Source organism: Myotis daubentonii, chromosome 3, assembly GCF_963259705.1.
Source record: "Myotis daubentonii chromosome 3, mMyoDau2.1, whole genome shotgun sequence".
Lineage (NCBI taxonomy): Eukaryota > Metazoa > Chordata > Mammalia > Chiroptera > Vespertilionidae > Myotis > Myotis daubentonii.
Window position 1 is genome coordinate 1,240,217 of NC_081842.1, and position 13,644 is coordinate 1,253,860.

The 13,644-nt window shown below is 62.6% G+C and overlaps 1 protein-coding gene across 1 annotated transcript; it reads right to left on the minus strand.

Moving 5' to 3' along the window:
- Positions 1 to 3,514: 3,514 nt before the first annotated feature.
- MIS18A (MIS18 kinetochore protein A) lies at positions 3,515 to 13,377 on the minus strand. The gene is made up of 5 exons (XM_059686314.1): positions 13,017 to 13,377; positions 10,214 to 10,280; positions 8,116 to 8,238; positions 6,185 to 6,278; positions 3,515 to 5,482 (listed from the first exon to the last, which is right to left on the minus strand). The coding sequence occupies exons 1-5, from the start codon at positions 13,345 to 13,347 to the stop codon at positions 5,390 to 5,392; spliced, it is 708 nt and encodes a 235-aa protein (XP_059542297.1). The 5' UTR covers positions 13,348 to 13,377; the 3' UTR covers positions 3,515 to 5,389.
- Positions 13,378 to 13,644: the final 267 nt, after the last annotated feature.

The following is a 13,644-nucleotide window of genomic DNA, read 5'->3' on the forward strand; positions in this document are numbered from 1 at the left end:
CCAACGCCATGTTGTCTGACAGTCATTGTTGTCTGGCAGCAGCGAGAAGAAGGGAGAGGGAGGGAAGAGGGGGAAGGGAGAGGGAGAGAGAGATGGAAACATCAATGACGAGAATCATTGTTCAGCTGCCTCCTGGATGCGCCACACGGAATCGAGCCTGCAACCCGGGCCTGTGCCCTGACCGGGAATCCAACCGTGACCTCCTGGTTCATAGGTTGACCCGTAACCACTGAGCCACCCTGGCCAGGTGACTCTTAATTCTTCATCAGTGCAAGATCATCAGCGATGCGCAGACTGGTGAGCTGTGTGCCTTTGAAACACGCTATTAACCGGCCGCCACGAGCAGTTGCGTTTGAACCCCGCGTCCCAGCCGGGGAACGAGCGTGACTCAGACGTGTCCTCAGAGCAGCAGCCGGGCTGGACCTGCGTCTCCCCACTCGGGTGGCTGCGCCCACGAGGTTCTCGTGAGCCAGGTCGGGAGATTCTCCCAGGTTTCCCTTCACGTAGAGACAGCGGCGGTTGCCTTGGAAACGGCCGGCGCTGGCATCACGGGCGCTGCTCCGGCCACCGTCCAGCCCTGACAGAAGCGCTGTGGTCGGGCTTTGATCAGGGCTGAGGCGATGGGGGGGGGGGGGCAGGGGGCAGCTCAGGGGGAGGTGCAGGTCGCCTGGAGGGGTGTCACCTGGCAGGGGTGCGGGCGGCCTGGGGTATAAGGTGCAGGCGGCCTGGGGGGAGCGGGTGGCCTGGGGGGTGCGGGCGGCCTGGGGGGTGCGGGCGGCCTGGGGTATAAGGTGCGGGCGGCCTGGGGGGTGCGGGCGGCCTGGGGGGTGCGGGCGGCCTGGGGTATAAGGTGCGGGCGGCCTGGGGGGTGCGGGCGGCCTGGGGGGTGCGGGCGGCCTGGGGGGTGCGGGCGGCCTGGGGTATAAGGTGCAGGCGGCCTGGGGGGAGCGGGCGGCCTGGGGGGAGCGGGCGGCCTGGGGGGTGCGGGCAGCCTGGGGGTGAGGGGGTCACCTGGCAGGGGTGCGGGCGGCCTTGGGCGTGCGGGCGGCCTGGGGGTGCGGGCAGCCTTGCCGTCACTTAATGAAGGAGCTTGGTCACAGAGGCGGGGACAAACTCCAGCTGAGATGAGGCAGCCGTTGGCCGTGTCCACTGGTGACATGCGGCCCCTGGTGGACGGAGCAGGAAAACCCAGCTCAGGGCCCAGTGACAGCACCTCCCGTGCAGGGTCAGGCCGAGGGCACGGGAGTGGGAGGAATGAGCCCAGGGGGGCGTGCCCGCCCTCCACACCAGCCTCTCCCGCGTGACCGCCCACGGGGACCACCTGGGGTGCTGGTGGCTCAGCCTGTGGGCCGGGCCTGTCATCCCCCCAGGCCCCCCCAGCCATGCCCCTCCCTGGGGGTCCCGGGGGCTGAAGGCAGGCGCCCCCCCCACCCCCCGTGGGTGGCCCGGCTGCCCCATCCGATCCCCATGCAGGGGCCACAGGCCGGTGCCTTCTTCCCACCCAGGCCCGGGAACCTGAGACCCAGTCTCCTTGGCCTGTGGGCCTGGCCCTGAGGGCCGCTCCCGCCGCCTCCGGCCACCAGGACCTGTCCCAGGAGGAGCTGCTCTGGTCGGTCGTCTCTGCTTCCCTTCGCGGCTTCCCGACCACGAGAGCAGCAGGTGGCTCCCCACGCCACATGCTGCCCAGCCTCCGGGCACACACTGACCGGGCGCATGGTGTCCACCCCTGTGACCTTTCCACGCGGACGCACACACACATCCTCTCGCGTCAGGGGCCGGAGTTGCATTCTCATCCCTCGCCCATTCCAAGAATTCATTGTATTTGCTTAGGAAACATTTTTGATACAAAATATTTTATTCTTAACTTGATGTGGGGGGAGGGGGACGGACTAGATAGGCAGCAGAACGTCACTCACTCACGGGGGGGCGGGCAGCTCCCTCGGGTCCCTCTTCACACGGTCAGCACGACCCCAGCCCCTCACCACTGCACTCGGCCGTTTCTCTACTCTCAGGCGTCAAGGCCGAGCAGGCCAGTGCCCGGCAGGAACGGCTGCCCACGGGCTTCCCGCTGTGCCCAGGCCGGGGCTGCGGGATCTGGCGGGCGCAGGAGGGAGGTGGGCGCAGGAGGAGGGGGCACAGGAGGGGGGAGGGCACAGGAGGAGGGGGCGCAGGAGGGGGGCGGGCGCAGGAGGGGGGCGGGCGCAGGAGGAAGGAGGCGTATGGACACTGACTTTACATGAAACCTCGCCACCTGCTTTCGGGTGCAGCCAGCCCTCTGCTCCCCAGTCCCAGGTCCCGGACTCAGCCCCCCCCCCCCCCCCCCGCCCAGGTGGGAAACAGAAGTGGCTGCCGAGGCTGCCGGGTGTTGGGTCAGGCCCATGGCGGTGCGTCTGTGCGGAGCAAGCAGACCTCCTTCCTGTCTCCACTCCCTCAGGCAGCAGTTCCCCGTCCGGCTTCCGATGCTCCGCAGGGACGTGGACAGGAGGGCGTGTGCAGGTCACGCCATTTCATGTCAGGGACGTGGGCACCCGAGGCTGTGGCACCCAGGGCGCCCCAGAACCAGCTCCAGCGGCTCCCGAGGGCCCCCCACCAGCCCCTGTGGATCCCGGGGGCCCCCCACCAGCCCCTACGGATCCCGGGGGCCACCCACCAGCCCCTACGGATCCCGGGGGCCCCCCACCAGCCCCTGTGGATCCCGGGGGACCCCACCAGCCCCTACGGATCCCGGGGGCCCCCCACCAGCCCCTGCGGATCCCAGGGGGCCGGCGGCAGTGCTGTGCTCTCTCCAGAGGAGGACATGGTGCCGTCACCAAAGCGAACGACACAGCTTTTGCTTTAGATCCAGTGACAATGTCACCCTGCTGTGCTGCTGTTGGCAGAGAAGGCGGTTTCTCTCCTCCAGCGTCAGGTGAAGCCGGTGGAGGGAGGGGCAGCCTGTGATGCCATGAGCTGGGCACCCGCCGCCCGGGGTCCTGACTGTGGCGCCTGCTTTCTCGGGTGTAAACGCTCCCGATGGCGAAGGTGAAGCTGCCAACAACTGCCCCCCGGCTCTCCGCTCCGCACCCCGGCCACGGGCAGAGCAAGTGGTGGGTTCTTTCCCGCCTGAACTTCTGACAAGAAAGCTCAGTAGTTAGCCACTGGAGAGCGACTCTCACACGCTGTCACATGTGAACAGGTTTCTACAACACGTTCCGTCCAAGGTGGGCGCTGCGCCAGTCGCAGATGCTCGCGCTGCAGAGGCCCTGTGAGCTGCCTCACCCGGGCCCAGCCCCAGGCGCACACACTGCCCGCTTCTCGGGCGTTGACCTGCAGCGTCACCGCCTTGCACGGGGGCTCATCAGGCGGAATGGGGGTGCCTTGAACACAAGCACGGCAACACCCCGACAGTCCGCCGGTCACCGAGACGGAAACGGAGTGACCAGCGGGCCGAGCGTCCAGGCATGGAGACGGGTCACGTCCAGCAGGACGGAGCCAACAGCACGAGATTTCATCACATACTCAGAACAGCATGCGATTTAAACGTATAAATGGTTTATTTCTGGAATTTTTCCTTCGATACTCTCGGACCCAGGTTAACTGAAACCCTGGGAACGGAAACTGTGGGCAAGAGGGGCTGCTGCTCCGTCCGAGTGTCATCGGCCGACCTGTGGCCTGAGCCAGAGGCTCCCCGACTCGTGGAGGGAGACAGTCTCCGGGGACGCAGTGACCTGCCCCAGGCCACGCGGCTGATCAGCGGGAACTGGGCTTGGACCGGGACTCCGCTGCCCTCGGCTCCTGCCCGAGAACCAGGCTGAGGGGAGCCTCTTCCCAGTCACACCGCCACCTGCCCACCCCCACCCCTCCGCCAGAAGGCCCCGTGCTGCCCACCTGCCCACTCCCTCCCCCTCCGCCAGGAGGCCCTGTGCTGCCCACCTGCCCACCCCTTCCCCTCCACCAGGAGGCCCCGTGCTGCCCACCTGGTGCCCGGATGGTGCGTGGACACGGATGGCACAGAGTGACGCCCACGCGGCACCTGAGCGTGGAAACTTAGGAACAGTTTGCGGAGGAGGCAGAGCCCACTCGTGGGCAAGAGCCGTGGACGTCCTCACACGCACTTACAGCCGAGGCCACGCATTGGGTCTGCTCGGCCTCCCAGCCTCTCCCTGGGGCGCAGGGAGCACCTCCCGTCTCGCTCCAGCGGGTCCTGGGGACGCGGACTCACGGGCAGGGTGAGCCCAGACCTGGTGGCCGGGGACAGACCCCACACGAACGCACGAGGAACGGAGACAAGTCACCCTCAAGTGGCCGTGGTCACGCGTGAACACTGAGGAAAGTCGCCGTGCCTCTCGGGGCGGCCGGGAAGGTGTCAGGCAGCGGCCGCCCCGGCCCGGAAAGCAGGCAGGTCTTGGTGCGAGACTCTCCCTCGTCAAACGCACTTGGAGAAGGTGCCACCGAGCGCCCGAGACGTGTGGCAGCAGCTGGCTCCCGGGCTCCCCAGCCGTGAGGAGGCAGAGGGCTCGCTCGCTCCACACACGGGCGGCTGCTGGCCACTGGTCAGCAGGAGGCAGTAACTGGATGGCCGGTCCGTCCCCTTAGGACTTCCGTTACAGCTCTAAGTCATCTCAGCAACAATGGGGAGCTTCAGAGCAGGTGAGGTGAGTTCCCACACCCGCACCCCAACAGAGGGCGACCTTCACCCTGAGCAGGCCACGCACACGCCACGTGCAGGAGTGGAGGTGGGCCCTGGGTTTCTGGCTCACGCGCCACAATCCAGTCCGTCACAATCACCCTGAAGCGCTGCTTTTATCTTTATTCTCGTCCTGACTGAGCCTCGCGTGCGCCCTGCAGGTCTGACATCACGGAAAACGGGACACGAACCCCCAGGCCGCCCTGGGAGACACCGCTTCCCTCTGGAAGCACCGATGGGCGGGCGGGCGGGCACCACAGGAGCAGGAGCCGGGGCTCCGCTATGAGCTCGTCAGCTCGGCTCCCGGCAGGTTTCCAGTCCCCACAGATGAGCCCTGCTGCTCCCCAGAGCTGTGGGCGTTTCAGAGGACCCGGCCGCACGGGGCCGGAAAGCCACGCAGCGCTCATCTCACTCAGCACCGAGGGGAGTGGCGGGCAAGTACAAACTGAAGACGGACGTGATACAAGGAGAAACAGGTCAGAAAAGCATGGCCGTTCCTGATCAGAACAAACGCTCCTGCATTCTATTCCCAGCAAGTGTCACAAAACGGGTGTAAAACTCAACACGGGAAACAGTCATCTCTTCACCGTCAAACAGAGCCCAACAGCAAGTCCACAGCTACTCCCGGTGCCGGTGCGCGGACACGCCGGTGCCCGGCCAACGAGAGCCCCCCGTCCGGGGAAGTGGCAGCCAGAACGGCGACCTCAGCGGGAGCCGCGGGCACTAGGGGCGCAGCTCAGACCTGGAACTGGCCAAGGACAACTTCGTTTCCACGTCGCGCAGCTTTGTCTGCAAGATTTTCAAAACGTCTTCCATCTGTTGCAGCGAAAAAGGGGATTAACAATCACACGACTGCGACTGAAATCAGACATGGCTGAGTGATTAGATACACATCAGTGATACAACTTCTGAATGTGTGCATTACACAGATAGTCCATGTGTATCAGTGAAATCACTTAAACTAAATGTTATTTAAATAACACATAAGCCTATGAACAGTTCTCAACCTCTAACTGACAGCTTTTTAAAGAAAGGTTTCTTTTGTTGAAAATAGGCTTTTACTTATTTTCAGAGAGAAAAGGAGAGGGAGAGAAACAGCAATCGGCTGCCTGCTGCACACCCACTGGGGATGGAGCCTGCAACCTGGGCCTGGGCCCTGACCGGGAATCGAACTGTGACCTCCTGGTTCAGAGGTCAATGATCAACCACTGAGCCACACGGGCAGGCTCGGCAGCTCTTATTCACTCCTCACCATCTTGCCTCTGCCAGGAGGTGTCACCATGCACAAGTACGACTGCTTCCACCGTGAGAACCGAGTCCAGTGGAGGAGCCGTGTGGCGGAGAGAGATTTCTACGTGTGACCGTCCTGGAGGCCGTGCCCTCTGGCCTGGCATGAAATGGCTTCCCTATTTCTTTTGATTGAGCTTTAGCTTAACTTGTCCCCAAACCACAGCCTCTGACGCCGGGACCAGAGGCAGCGCGGAGGGGGGGCTCCTCCAACAGAGCGCGGGCAGTTACCTGCTTCAGCGAGTTCTCCATTTCCGTTCTGCTCTCAAGACTGAACGCCTGGTCGTCCGACACGATCTGCTTCTCGGAGGACCCTAGGACATAACTGCACCACGGAGTCAGAGACGGAGCGAGCAGGTACTGAGCCTGCGTTCGCGAACGATGTTTCAGTTCTAAGTCTATTACACTACGTGTCAGCACCCAGTGAACACAGAGCTGTGTCTGTTACCAGCCCGTCGAAAGCTGTCCCACCTAACGTCACGTTTCCCGCCATGCAAGTGTGGTCCAGACAGTCCTACACATCCCCCCGATGCGACGGCCCTGCATGATGGGCATAAGCCGGCGGCAAAGCGTTAGCGCTCACAGTTCAAAGTCCTACCGCCAAGTCTCTGTACGTGACACCCGGGAGCGTGCGCTCTCACGTCGGCCTTTTAGTGAATAGCAATCTGTCCAGTCCAACCTGGCAGCTCCCACAGTCACCCCCCCGCTCCCTGCTGGCCTCCCGGGGCCGAGACGCCGCTCCAGAGAAGCTGAAGAGCCGGACCGGCCGGCAGGGGCGCAGCAGCAGCGCCGGGAACCCACAAACTCTCAGCAGCGAGGGGGACGGGCCAGGAGCTCCCAGAAAACGGGCTCGGTTGCACTCAGTCAGCACAGCCTGTCCCCTGCAGCAGCCTCCCGTCACTCCTCTGCTGGAATCAGCGGGCCTGTCTGGGCAGCCCGGCTGATGAAAGGTCTAAAAGCGGACGGAGGCGGGACTGCGGGCACTAACCAGCTGTTTGGAGGAAGGACGATGAGGCGGGAAACGGAAGAGGCACCGAGGGATTTAGGAAACGGTCAGTGCCCCTGGCGGAGGGCGCCCACGGCTGAAACCAACCAGGCTCCTCGCCTTAGGGTTCCGCCCAGAGCAGCGCCCGTGTGGGTCCTGGGCTGAGTCCTCCCCTCACTTCCTTCCACAGACGCGTCCCTTTCGATCCTGCACCAGCCCCACAGCCCCGAGAGCTCCCGCCTTCACAGCGTCCTCCCCTCCCTCCCTCCCTCCCTCGTCACGGATCCATGTCACGTCCTCACGGGACCAAGGGCGCCCGCTCACTGGGCCTCTGTGCGCGTGCAAACAGGGGACCTGTGCTCTCACCAGGCCTGCAGCACCAGCCGCGCCCGCACTGCTCCCGGTTTAAAATGTTTATCGAAGCCTTTCCAGTTTCCCTTATCAGAGCATAATTAGAAGTGTAATAAAAGAAGGAAATCTAAGAAACCCCTCTGGAGTGACAACACCCGGGAGGACCAACGCCCAGGCACTTCCTCTCTCACGGGCTCTGTCCGTCCGTCCGTCCAGACGCGCAGGCTCAGAGGCGTCTTTCTTTAAGGTGGTGAGGCCGCGTCCTGCCCAGGACGAGCGGAGGTACAGTGAGGCCAACGGATTTATTTAACTTCGTGTTTCCTATAAAACGGCTCAGGGACTGGAAGGCCATTAAGACACTGAGCTGCCACCAGGCCCCAGCCCGCCTGGCTGCCTGGAGACCCGGGGGCAGCCCTTCTCGGCCCTCGGAAGCGCGAGGACGATGCCAGGCGGGGTTGAGACACAGGCAGCTGGACCTGGTGCCCACGTCACGGAGCACCAAGGCCTCCCTTACCGACCGGCTGTGAAATCCCCATTTCTCCTGGACGTCCGAGGAGGCTGACCACTGAGGGGGAATCAAATGGACAAAACGGACTGATCCCCACGGTCCGGCTCCATCAGAGCCGACCCAGCAGCCACTGCGCCGGCATCACTCTGGGAAATGCTCTCACGGCGCTTCCTCCGCACAATTCACAGCGTCAGACGCTCCCGTCACCGGCTTCGCGGCCAGAAACTGTGACCTGGACACGCGCTCGCACAGGTGGACACTGGTGTCCGCACACCGACTGCTCACGAGCCGCCCAGAGCGCTGGCCACGCGCACTCACCTCTCCGTGGCCCCCACGCCGAGGCAGAACAGGTCCCTCTTGTAGTCCAGGTGGCCGGGCGTGCACCGGTAGATGTAGCCGAGGGACAGCGCGCAGCCCGCACAGCGCAGGGCCTCCAGGATGCTGCGGGAGAGACGTGCTCAGACCAGGCGGCACCTGCCCCAGCAGCCCCTGCTCACACGCAGGAGACACTGAGGTTGCTCAAGTGACTCCGCCCTCAGCCACACCCATAAGGGAGACGACAGGGAGGTGCTGGTATGAGGAACAGTCATTCCCGGGCTCCTAGCAACAAGGGCACACACACCGCAGCCCAGAGCCAGCCAGCAGCATGCCTCAGCCAGCACTGACTAACGTTTTTTTTTGTTTTGTTTTTTAATATATTTTATTGATTTTTTACAGAGAGGAAGGGAGAGAGATAGAGAGTTAGAAACATTGATGAGAGAGAAACATCGATCAGCTGCCTCCTGCACATCTCCTACTGGGGATGTGCCCGCAACCCAGGTACGTGCCCTTGACCGGAATCGAACCTGGGACCTTTCAGTCCACAGGCCGACGCTCTACCCACTGAGCCAAACCGGTTTTGGCGACTAACGTTTTTTAAAACTGATTTTAGGGGGGGGGGCGTGGGGGGGGGGAGAGAGAGAGGGAGAGAGCGAGAGGGAGAGAGAGTGGGAGAGAGAGAGAGAGAGAGAGAGAGAGAGAGAAGCACCACACCCTGAGCAGGGGTCGAATCCACAAGCTGGGCATGTGCCCTGACCAGGACTAGAACCAGTGACGTTCAACCAGCTGAGCCACACCCACGGGCTAATCACACTTGTTTTCCTTGTCGCTGTCTTCAGTTACTGTCTAGGCTCAGCAATGACACCTCCGGCAGAATATAAAGGTTCTGAGTCGATAAATGACAAACATTAAGCCCGGACAGCACAGCAGGTGCAGGGGCGACAGGAATGAGGAAGGCAACGGCACAGTGACCAGCGCTGGGAGGCGGGAGGGCGGGCTCTGCAGGAAGAGGCGGCGCTGTCCTGGCTCTACGACCGAGCGACCGAAGGCCCTGTGGCCTCAGCCACGCCCCGGCCGCCCAGCGTTCCTCTGTTCCTCTCCAGACGCAGACGGGAGCGAGCCCAAGGCCGGCTTCCCAGGTGACCACCTGCAGCCAGAGCGCTCTCCATTACAGCCACACACTCCCGGCCTGCACGGGGATTGCATTCCCCTGGAGTAGTTTTTAACGGAAGGAGACTTTCTTTGACTTCAACAGCCCAGCGTTGCTACAGTGAAAAACCAGCATTTGAAAATACACTGAAAACACACGTTTACTGGTCTGTGTGCCACCTGACGCTATTTCACCAACACCAGCGGGACGGGCTCCGGGACACACACAGGCACAGCTGCCCATGCGGTGTGTGAGGGTGCCATCACAGCAGGGGGGGCGGGTGCCCAACGCGGTCCCTGCCCGGGGGGAGGGGCCTTGCTGTCATTTCTGGCCCCGCCATAGCCTTGTCTCTTTACCACCACAGGCCATGTGCGCGTGTATGTGTCCGTGTGTGTGTGTGTCTCTGTGTGCGTGTATGTCAGTGTGTGCAAGTGTCCGCGTGTGCATGCATGTGTCCGTGTGTGCGTGTAAGTGTCCGTGTGTGCATGCATGTGTCCGTATGTGCGTCTCTGTGTGCATGTATGTGTCCGTGTAAGTGTCCGTATGTGTGTGTATGTGTCCGTGTGTGCATGTTTGTCTGTGTGACAGCAGCACTTCCTACGGGCGCCCTGACATGGAACGGTGGGTGGCGCTGGTTGGAGGCGCGCTGGGCTGAGAGCTCACGACACAGGTGTCTTCTTTTCTCGGTTTATTTTCTGTTTCCTCAGCACCAGGCCCCACAGCCCGGAGAGGGAGGGTCCCCGTGAGCCTTTAGAAACCAACCCTCTCCCCCCGCAAACTTGACGGGCTGCCATCACCCGAGAACCGGTGCGTCCCTCGGGCTGTCACACCGATCCCGGGGGGGAGTACCCCAGGTGACCTCACGGGTAATAACCCTTTCGGAGATTCTACTTGAGAAGTAAAGGTTTTCTTTCACATCCACGTTCACGTGGACCGAGCCGCACTCACCAGCCATTCTCGTTTTCCCGTTTGGACAGTATCTGCTCCTTATCCACAGAAACGTTGCTGGAAACACCTAGAAAACAGACCAGGGACTTGTCCGTGCGGTTTGTTATAACAGATACAGACACTTAGACAACTTCTAACTCAACTTTTAATGTGGAACTCGGAGGACCAGAAAAAATAAGAGCCCAGAGTCCCCAAGTCTCTCTCTCTCTCTCTCTCTCTCTGGCGGGTGGTTTAAAGCAATGTCCCCAGAAAACCATTCAAATGGACAAAATGAATCAAGTTGGAGGGAAGATTCAATGGACAGTAAAACGTGGAACAATTAGAACCTCAATGCGGAGACCACTGAGAACCTGCCAGACACAGCGAAACCGGGATCAAAACCAGGGAAGACGCTACAGCCAGCGCGGGCATCTCCAGGCCTCGTCCTCTGCGTGTCACCGAGGGTCCTCAGGACGCGGCCACAAACTGAGGCCGTGACTGCGCAGGGGTCACAGCTGACCCGAGAAGAGGCAAGACTCACCCCGAGGGCCGGGCCCTGAAGCCGGGGGTGGGGTGGGGGTGGGAGGTGAGGGGGGATGTCCCCCTAAAACGGCCAAAGCGTCTCGGTTTCACCTCCTCCGAGTCCACATTCCACTCCACCCTCCAGGCGCTCAGACCAGAACTGGGTGTCACCTTGACTCTCTGTCCTCATCCTCACTGCCTGGGAGACTCTGATTCTGTGCAACAGCCTAAGGCCCTGCGTTGTCGGCCCTTCCTTCCTCCTCAAGTCTGATCTTTACTCCGTTCCTGGGCCACACCGGCCCCAAGGCCGAGTCCTCGCTGCCCCAGGCCGGCCACAGCAGCGAGCAGGACCCCGGCTTGCACGCACAGCCAGGCGGCCATCGCGCACAGAGACGAGAGACACCCCCAAGCAGCCCATCTGAGCGCTCTTCAGGAGGGGGGGCAAGCGATGCCTGTAACCAAGTCCCCAGCTCAGGAAGGAGACCCGATTCCTCAGCCGGCGCGTGCCAGTCAGCCCCGGACTTGGGAAACGAGCTCACGTCAACGTTACATTAAAGCTCAGTGGTGCCCTGGCCCGTAGCTCAGCTGCTCAGAGCATCGCCCGACAGGAGGCTGTGGGTTCTGGCCAGTCAGGGCACCTGTAAGAGAATCGACTGCTGAGCACATCAATAAGCAAAAGGACAAGGCCACACTCTCCCTCCCTCCCTTCAATCAGTATTTTTTAAAAAGCTAATGATCACGCTATAGCTACGGAATAGTATGTACGTGTTATGAATCTTGACAAAGTAAAAATAACTCAACTTGCTCACACTGGGGCAGGAGGGAATGAAAATTAATCCAAGAGTCCATTTTGTCTTCCACTGGGGACTGGGGTGGGTTTGTCACATCAGTTTGTAAAATCCCCATTTTACAGAGAAGATAGAGGCAGCGAGGCTAAGGAACTTGCCCAAGGAGACACGGCTGGTAGGCGGCAGGCCGGGGTTCAAACCCGCAGAGGGGAGGGGCCGTCGCCAGGCCGTGCTCCCTGTCAGCAAGGGTGCAGCACCTGCTGAATCCGTGAAGAACATCCGTATACACCAATACGGAGAACATCCAGAATGTGTGTGTGGACCAAAAGGATACATGCTTAACATATACACACTACAACCTCCAGCGTGCTCACAGTTCACACGGTTAATAAGCTGGTCCATGCAGGGAGCCCCCGGCAAGTCCAGATGGGAACAAACGCGGGGGCCACCTCAGTGTGGGGGTCAGCAGGGCAGGTCCCCGCTCTCGCACCCTCTGCACATAGTGACTCCCACGATCAAAGGGCTAATCCCAATAAATCACCATGGAAATGTCTGCTCCTCGGCTTCTGTTTAACCACTAAAAGGGACGCAGCAATTTACTGTTTCTTTTAAAAAATATCTTTTTATTGATTTCCGAGAGGAAGAGAGAAAAGAAACATCACCGATGAGAGAGAATCATGGCTCGGCCTCCTGCACGCCCCCTGCTGGGGATGGAGCCTGCAGCCCAGGCAGGTGCCCCACGGGAATCCAGCCCTGACCCCCGGGTTCACAGGTGGACGCTCAGCCCGAGCCACACCCGCCGGACCGGCCATCACGGTCCGTGAACCGACGCCTCCCGCCGGGAAACAGCGGGCAGCAAACAGCTCCCGGGCACTGCGGGCACCGGTGTCCGCCCTTCTCCCCAGTGTCTCACTCCAGGAAGGAGTCTTCAACTGGAAGCCCACAAGCCAAGAAGAACAGCCATTTTTACACCAATTCAGAAAAAACGTAGTAAGCCGCTCCCCTAAACAAACACGAGGAAAGCAACCAAACCAGGCGGGCGGGAGCCTGCGGGTGGGACCGAGGCAGGAGCCCCCTCTCACTGCCCTCCGCCCCGGGTTCCTGGGGCGCCCCCTGCAGGCTCGCTTTACAAACCACCACCCCGGACACTCAGACCGCCGGGCGCCCGCGGATGCGCCTGTGACGTCAGTGCTGAGCCCCCGCCCCCGCCCCCCGGGAAGCAGGCAGCGGAAGGGCGGAAGGTCCCACATCAGCCTGCCTGGGAGGGCTCCGGGGCGGCTACAAAAAATGCTTAGAATTTAGTTTTTTTGTTTTTTTTTACGAACGCTCACAAGGATGCTGATCCAACCGCTACCGATGCATGGACGACGGACCGGGAGGCCACGGAAGGGACCTGTCACTCGCGAGCGCACGGGGCGGGGCAGCGCACCTCCCGGTGTCGGTTCTCACCGACCCTGGCGGCCCCGGAGCACCCCACCCCCCGCCCAGCACGGCCCCCGGGGCCCGCCACTGACTGCGCAGCAGGATGCAGCTGGTCTCCGGCCCGGCCACCCAGCTCAGCGAGTCGCCCAGCGGCCGCCGGCAGCCGGCGCACAGGAACACGAGCGGCCGGTCCTCGTCCCGCGCGGCCGCCGCCTCCCCGCTCCGCGTCCGCTCCGCGTCCGCCGCGGGCCCGTTCGGGGAGCCCCACGCGCTCGTCCACTGCTCCAGCAGCCGGCGACCCGGCGAGCCCCCCGAGAGCCGCCGGCTGAGGAGCGAGGGCTCGCTCCATGCGCCCCGGTCGCCGCACGCGCAGCTGGCGGAGGTGCAGCCTCTGCAGCTCTCCTGCGCGGGAGCTCCCGCCATCGCGACGAACCAGCCGGCCGCGGGGCACCACGGGAGACGGGGAGCCAGTGCGCGTGCGCGGGGCGGGGGCGGGGGCGGGCCCAGACCGCCGACGCCCAGCCGGGGCCGTGGCGTCAGGGGCGGGGCCTGGCGGAGGAGGGACGGCGAGCCGCCCACTAGTGCGCATGCTCGCTGCCGGCCCAGCCCGGCTGGTGGCGCTGCGCGTGCGTGAGGTTTCCGTCGCTTTGCGCGGAGGCTGCGGGCGGGGGCCACACCTCCGCGGGGTGTGCAGCTGCGGGCCGCAGCGGCGGTGTCTTT

What these genes read in the sequence shown, in the direction of transcription:
- MIS18A (XM_059686314.1), bottom strand. Translation starts at nt 13,347, where the DNA reads ATGGCGGGAGCTCCCGCGCAGGAGAGCTGCAGAGGCTGCACCTCCGCC. An exon ending in CGGGAAAACGAGAATGGCTG is followed by an intron (nt 8,239 to 10,213) that starts GTGAGTGCGGCT and finishes TCTCTCCCGCAG; the next exon opens with CATCCTGGAGGCCCTGCGCT. An exon ending in GGCGTGGGGGCCACGGAGAG is followed by an intron (nt 6,279 to 8,115) that starts GTGAGTGCGCGT and finishes TCCGTGGTGCAG; the next exon opens with TTATGTCCTAGGGTCCTCCG.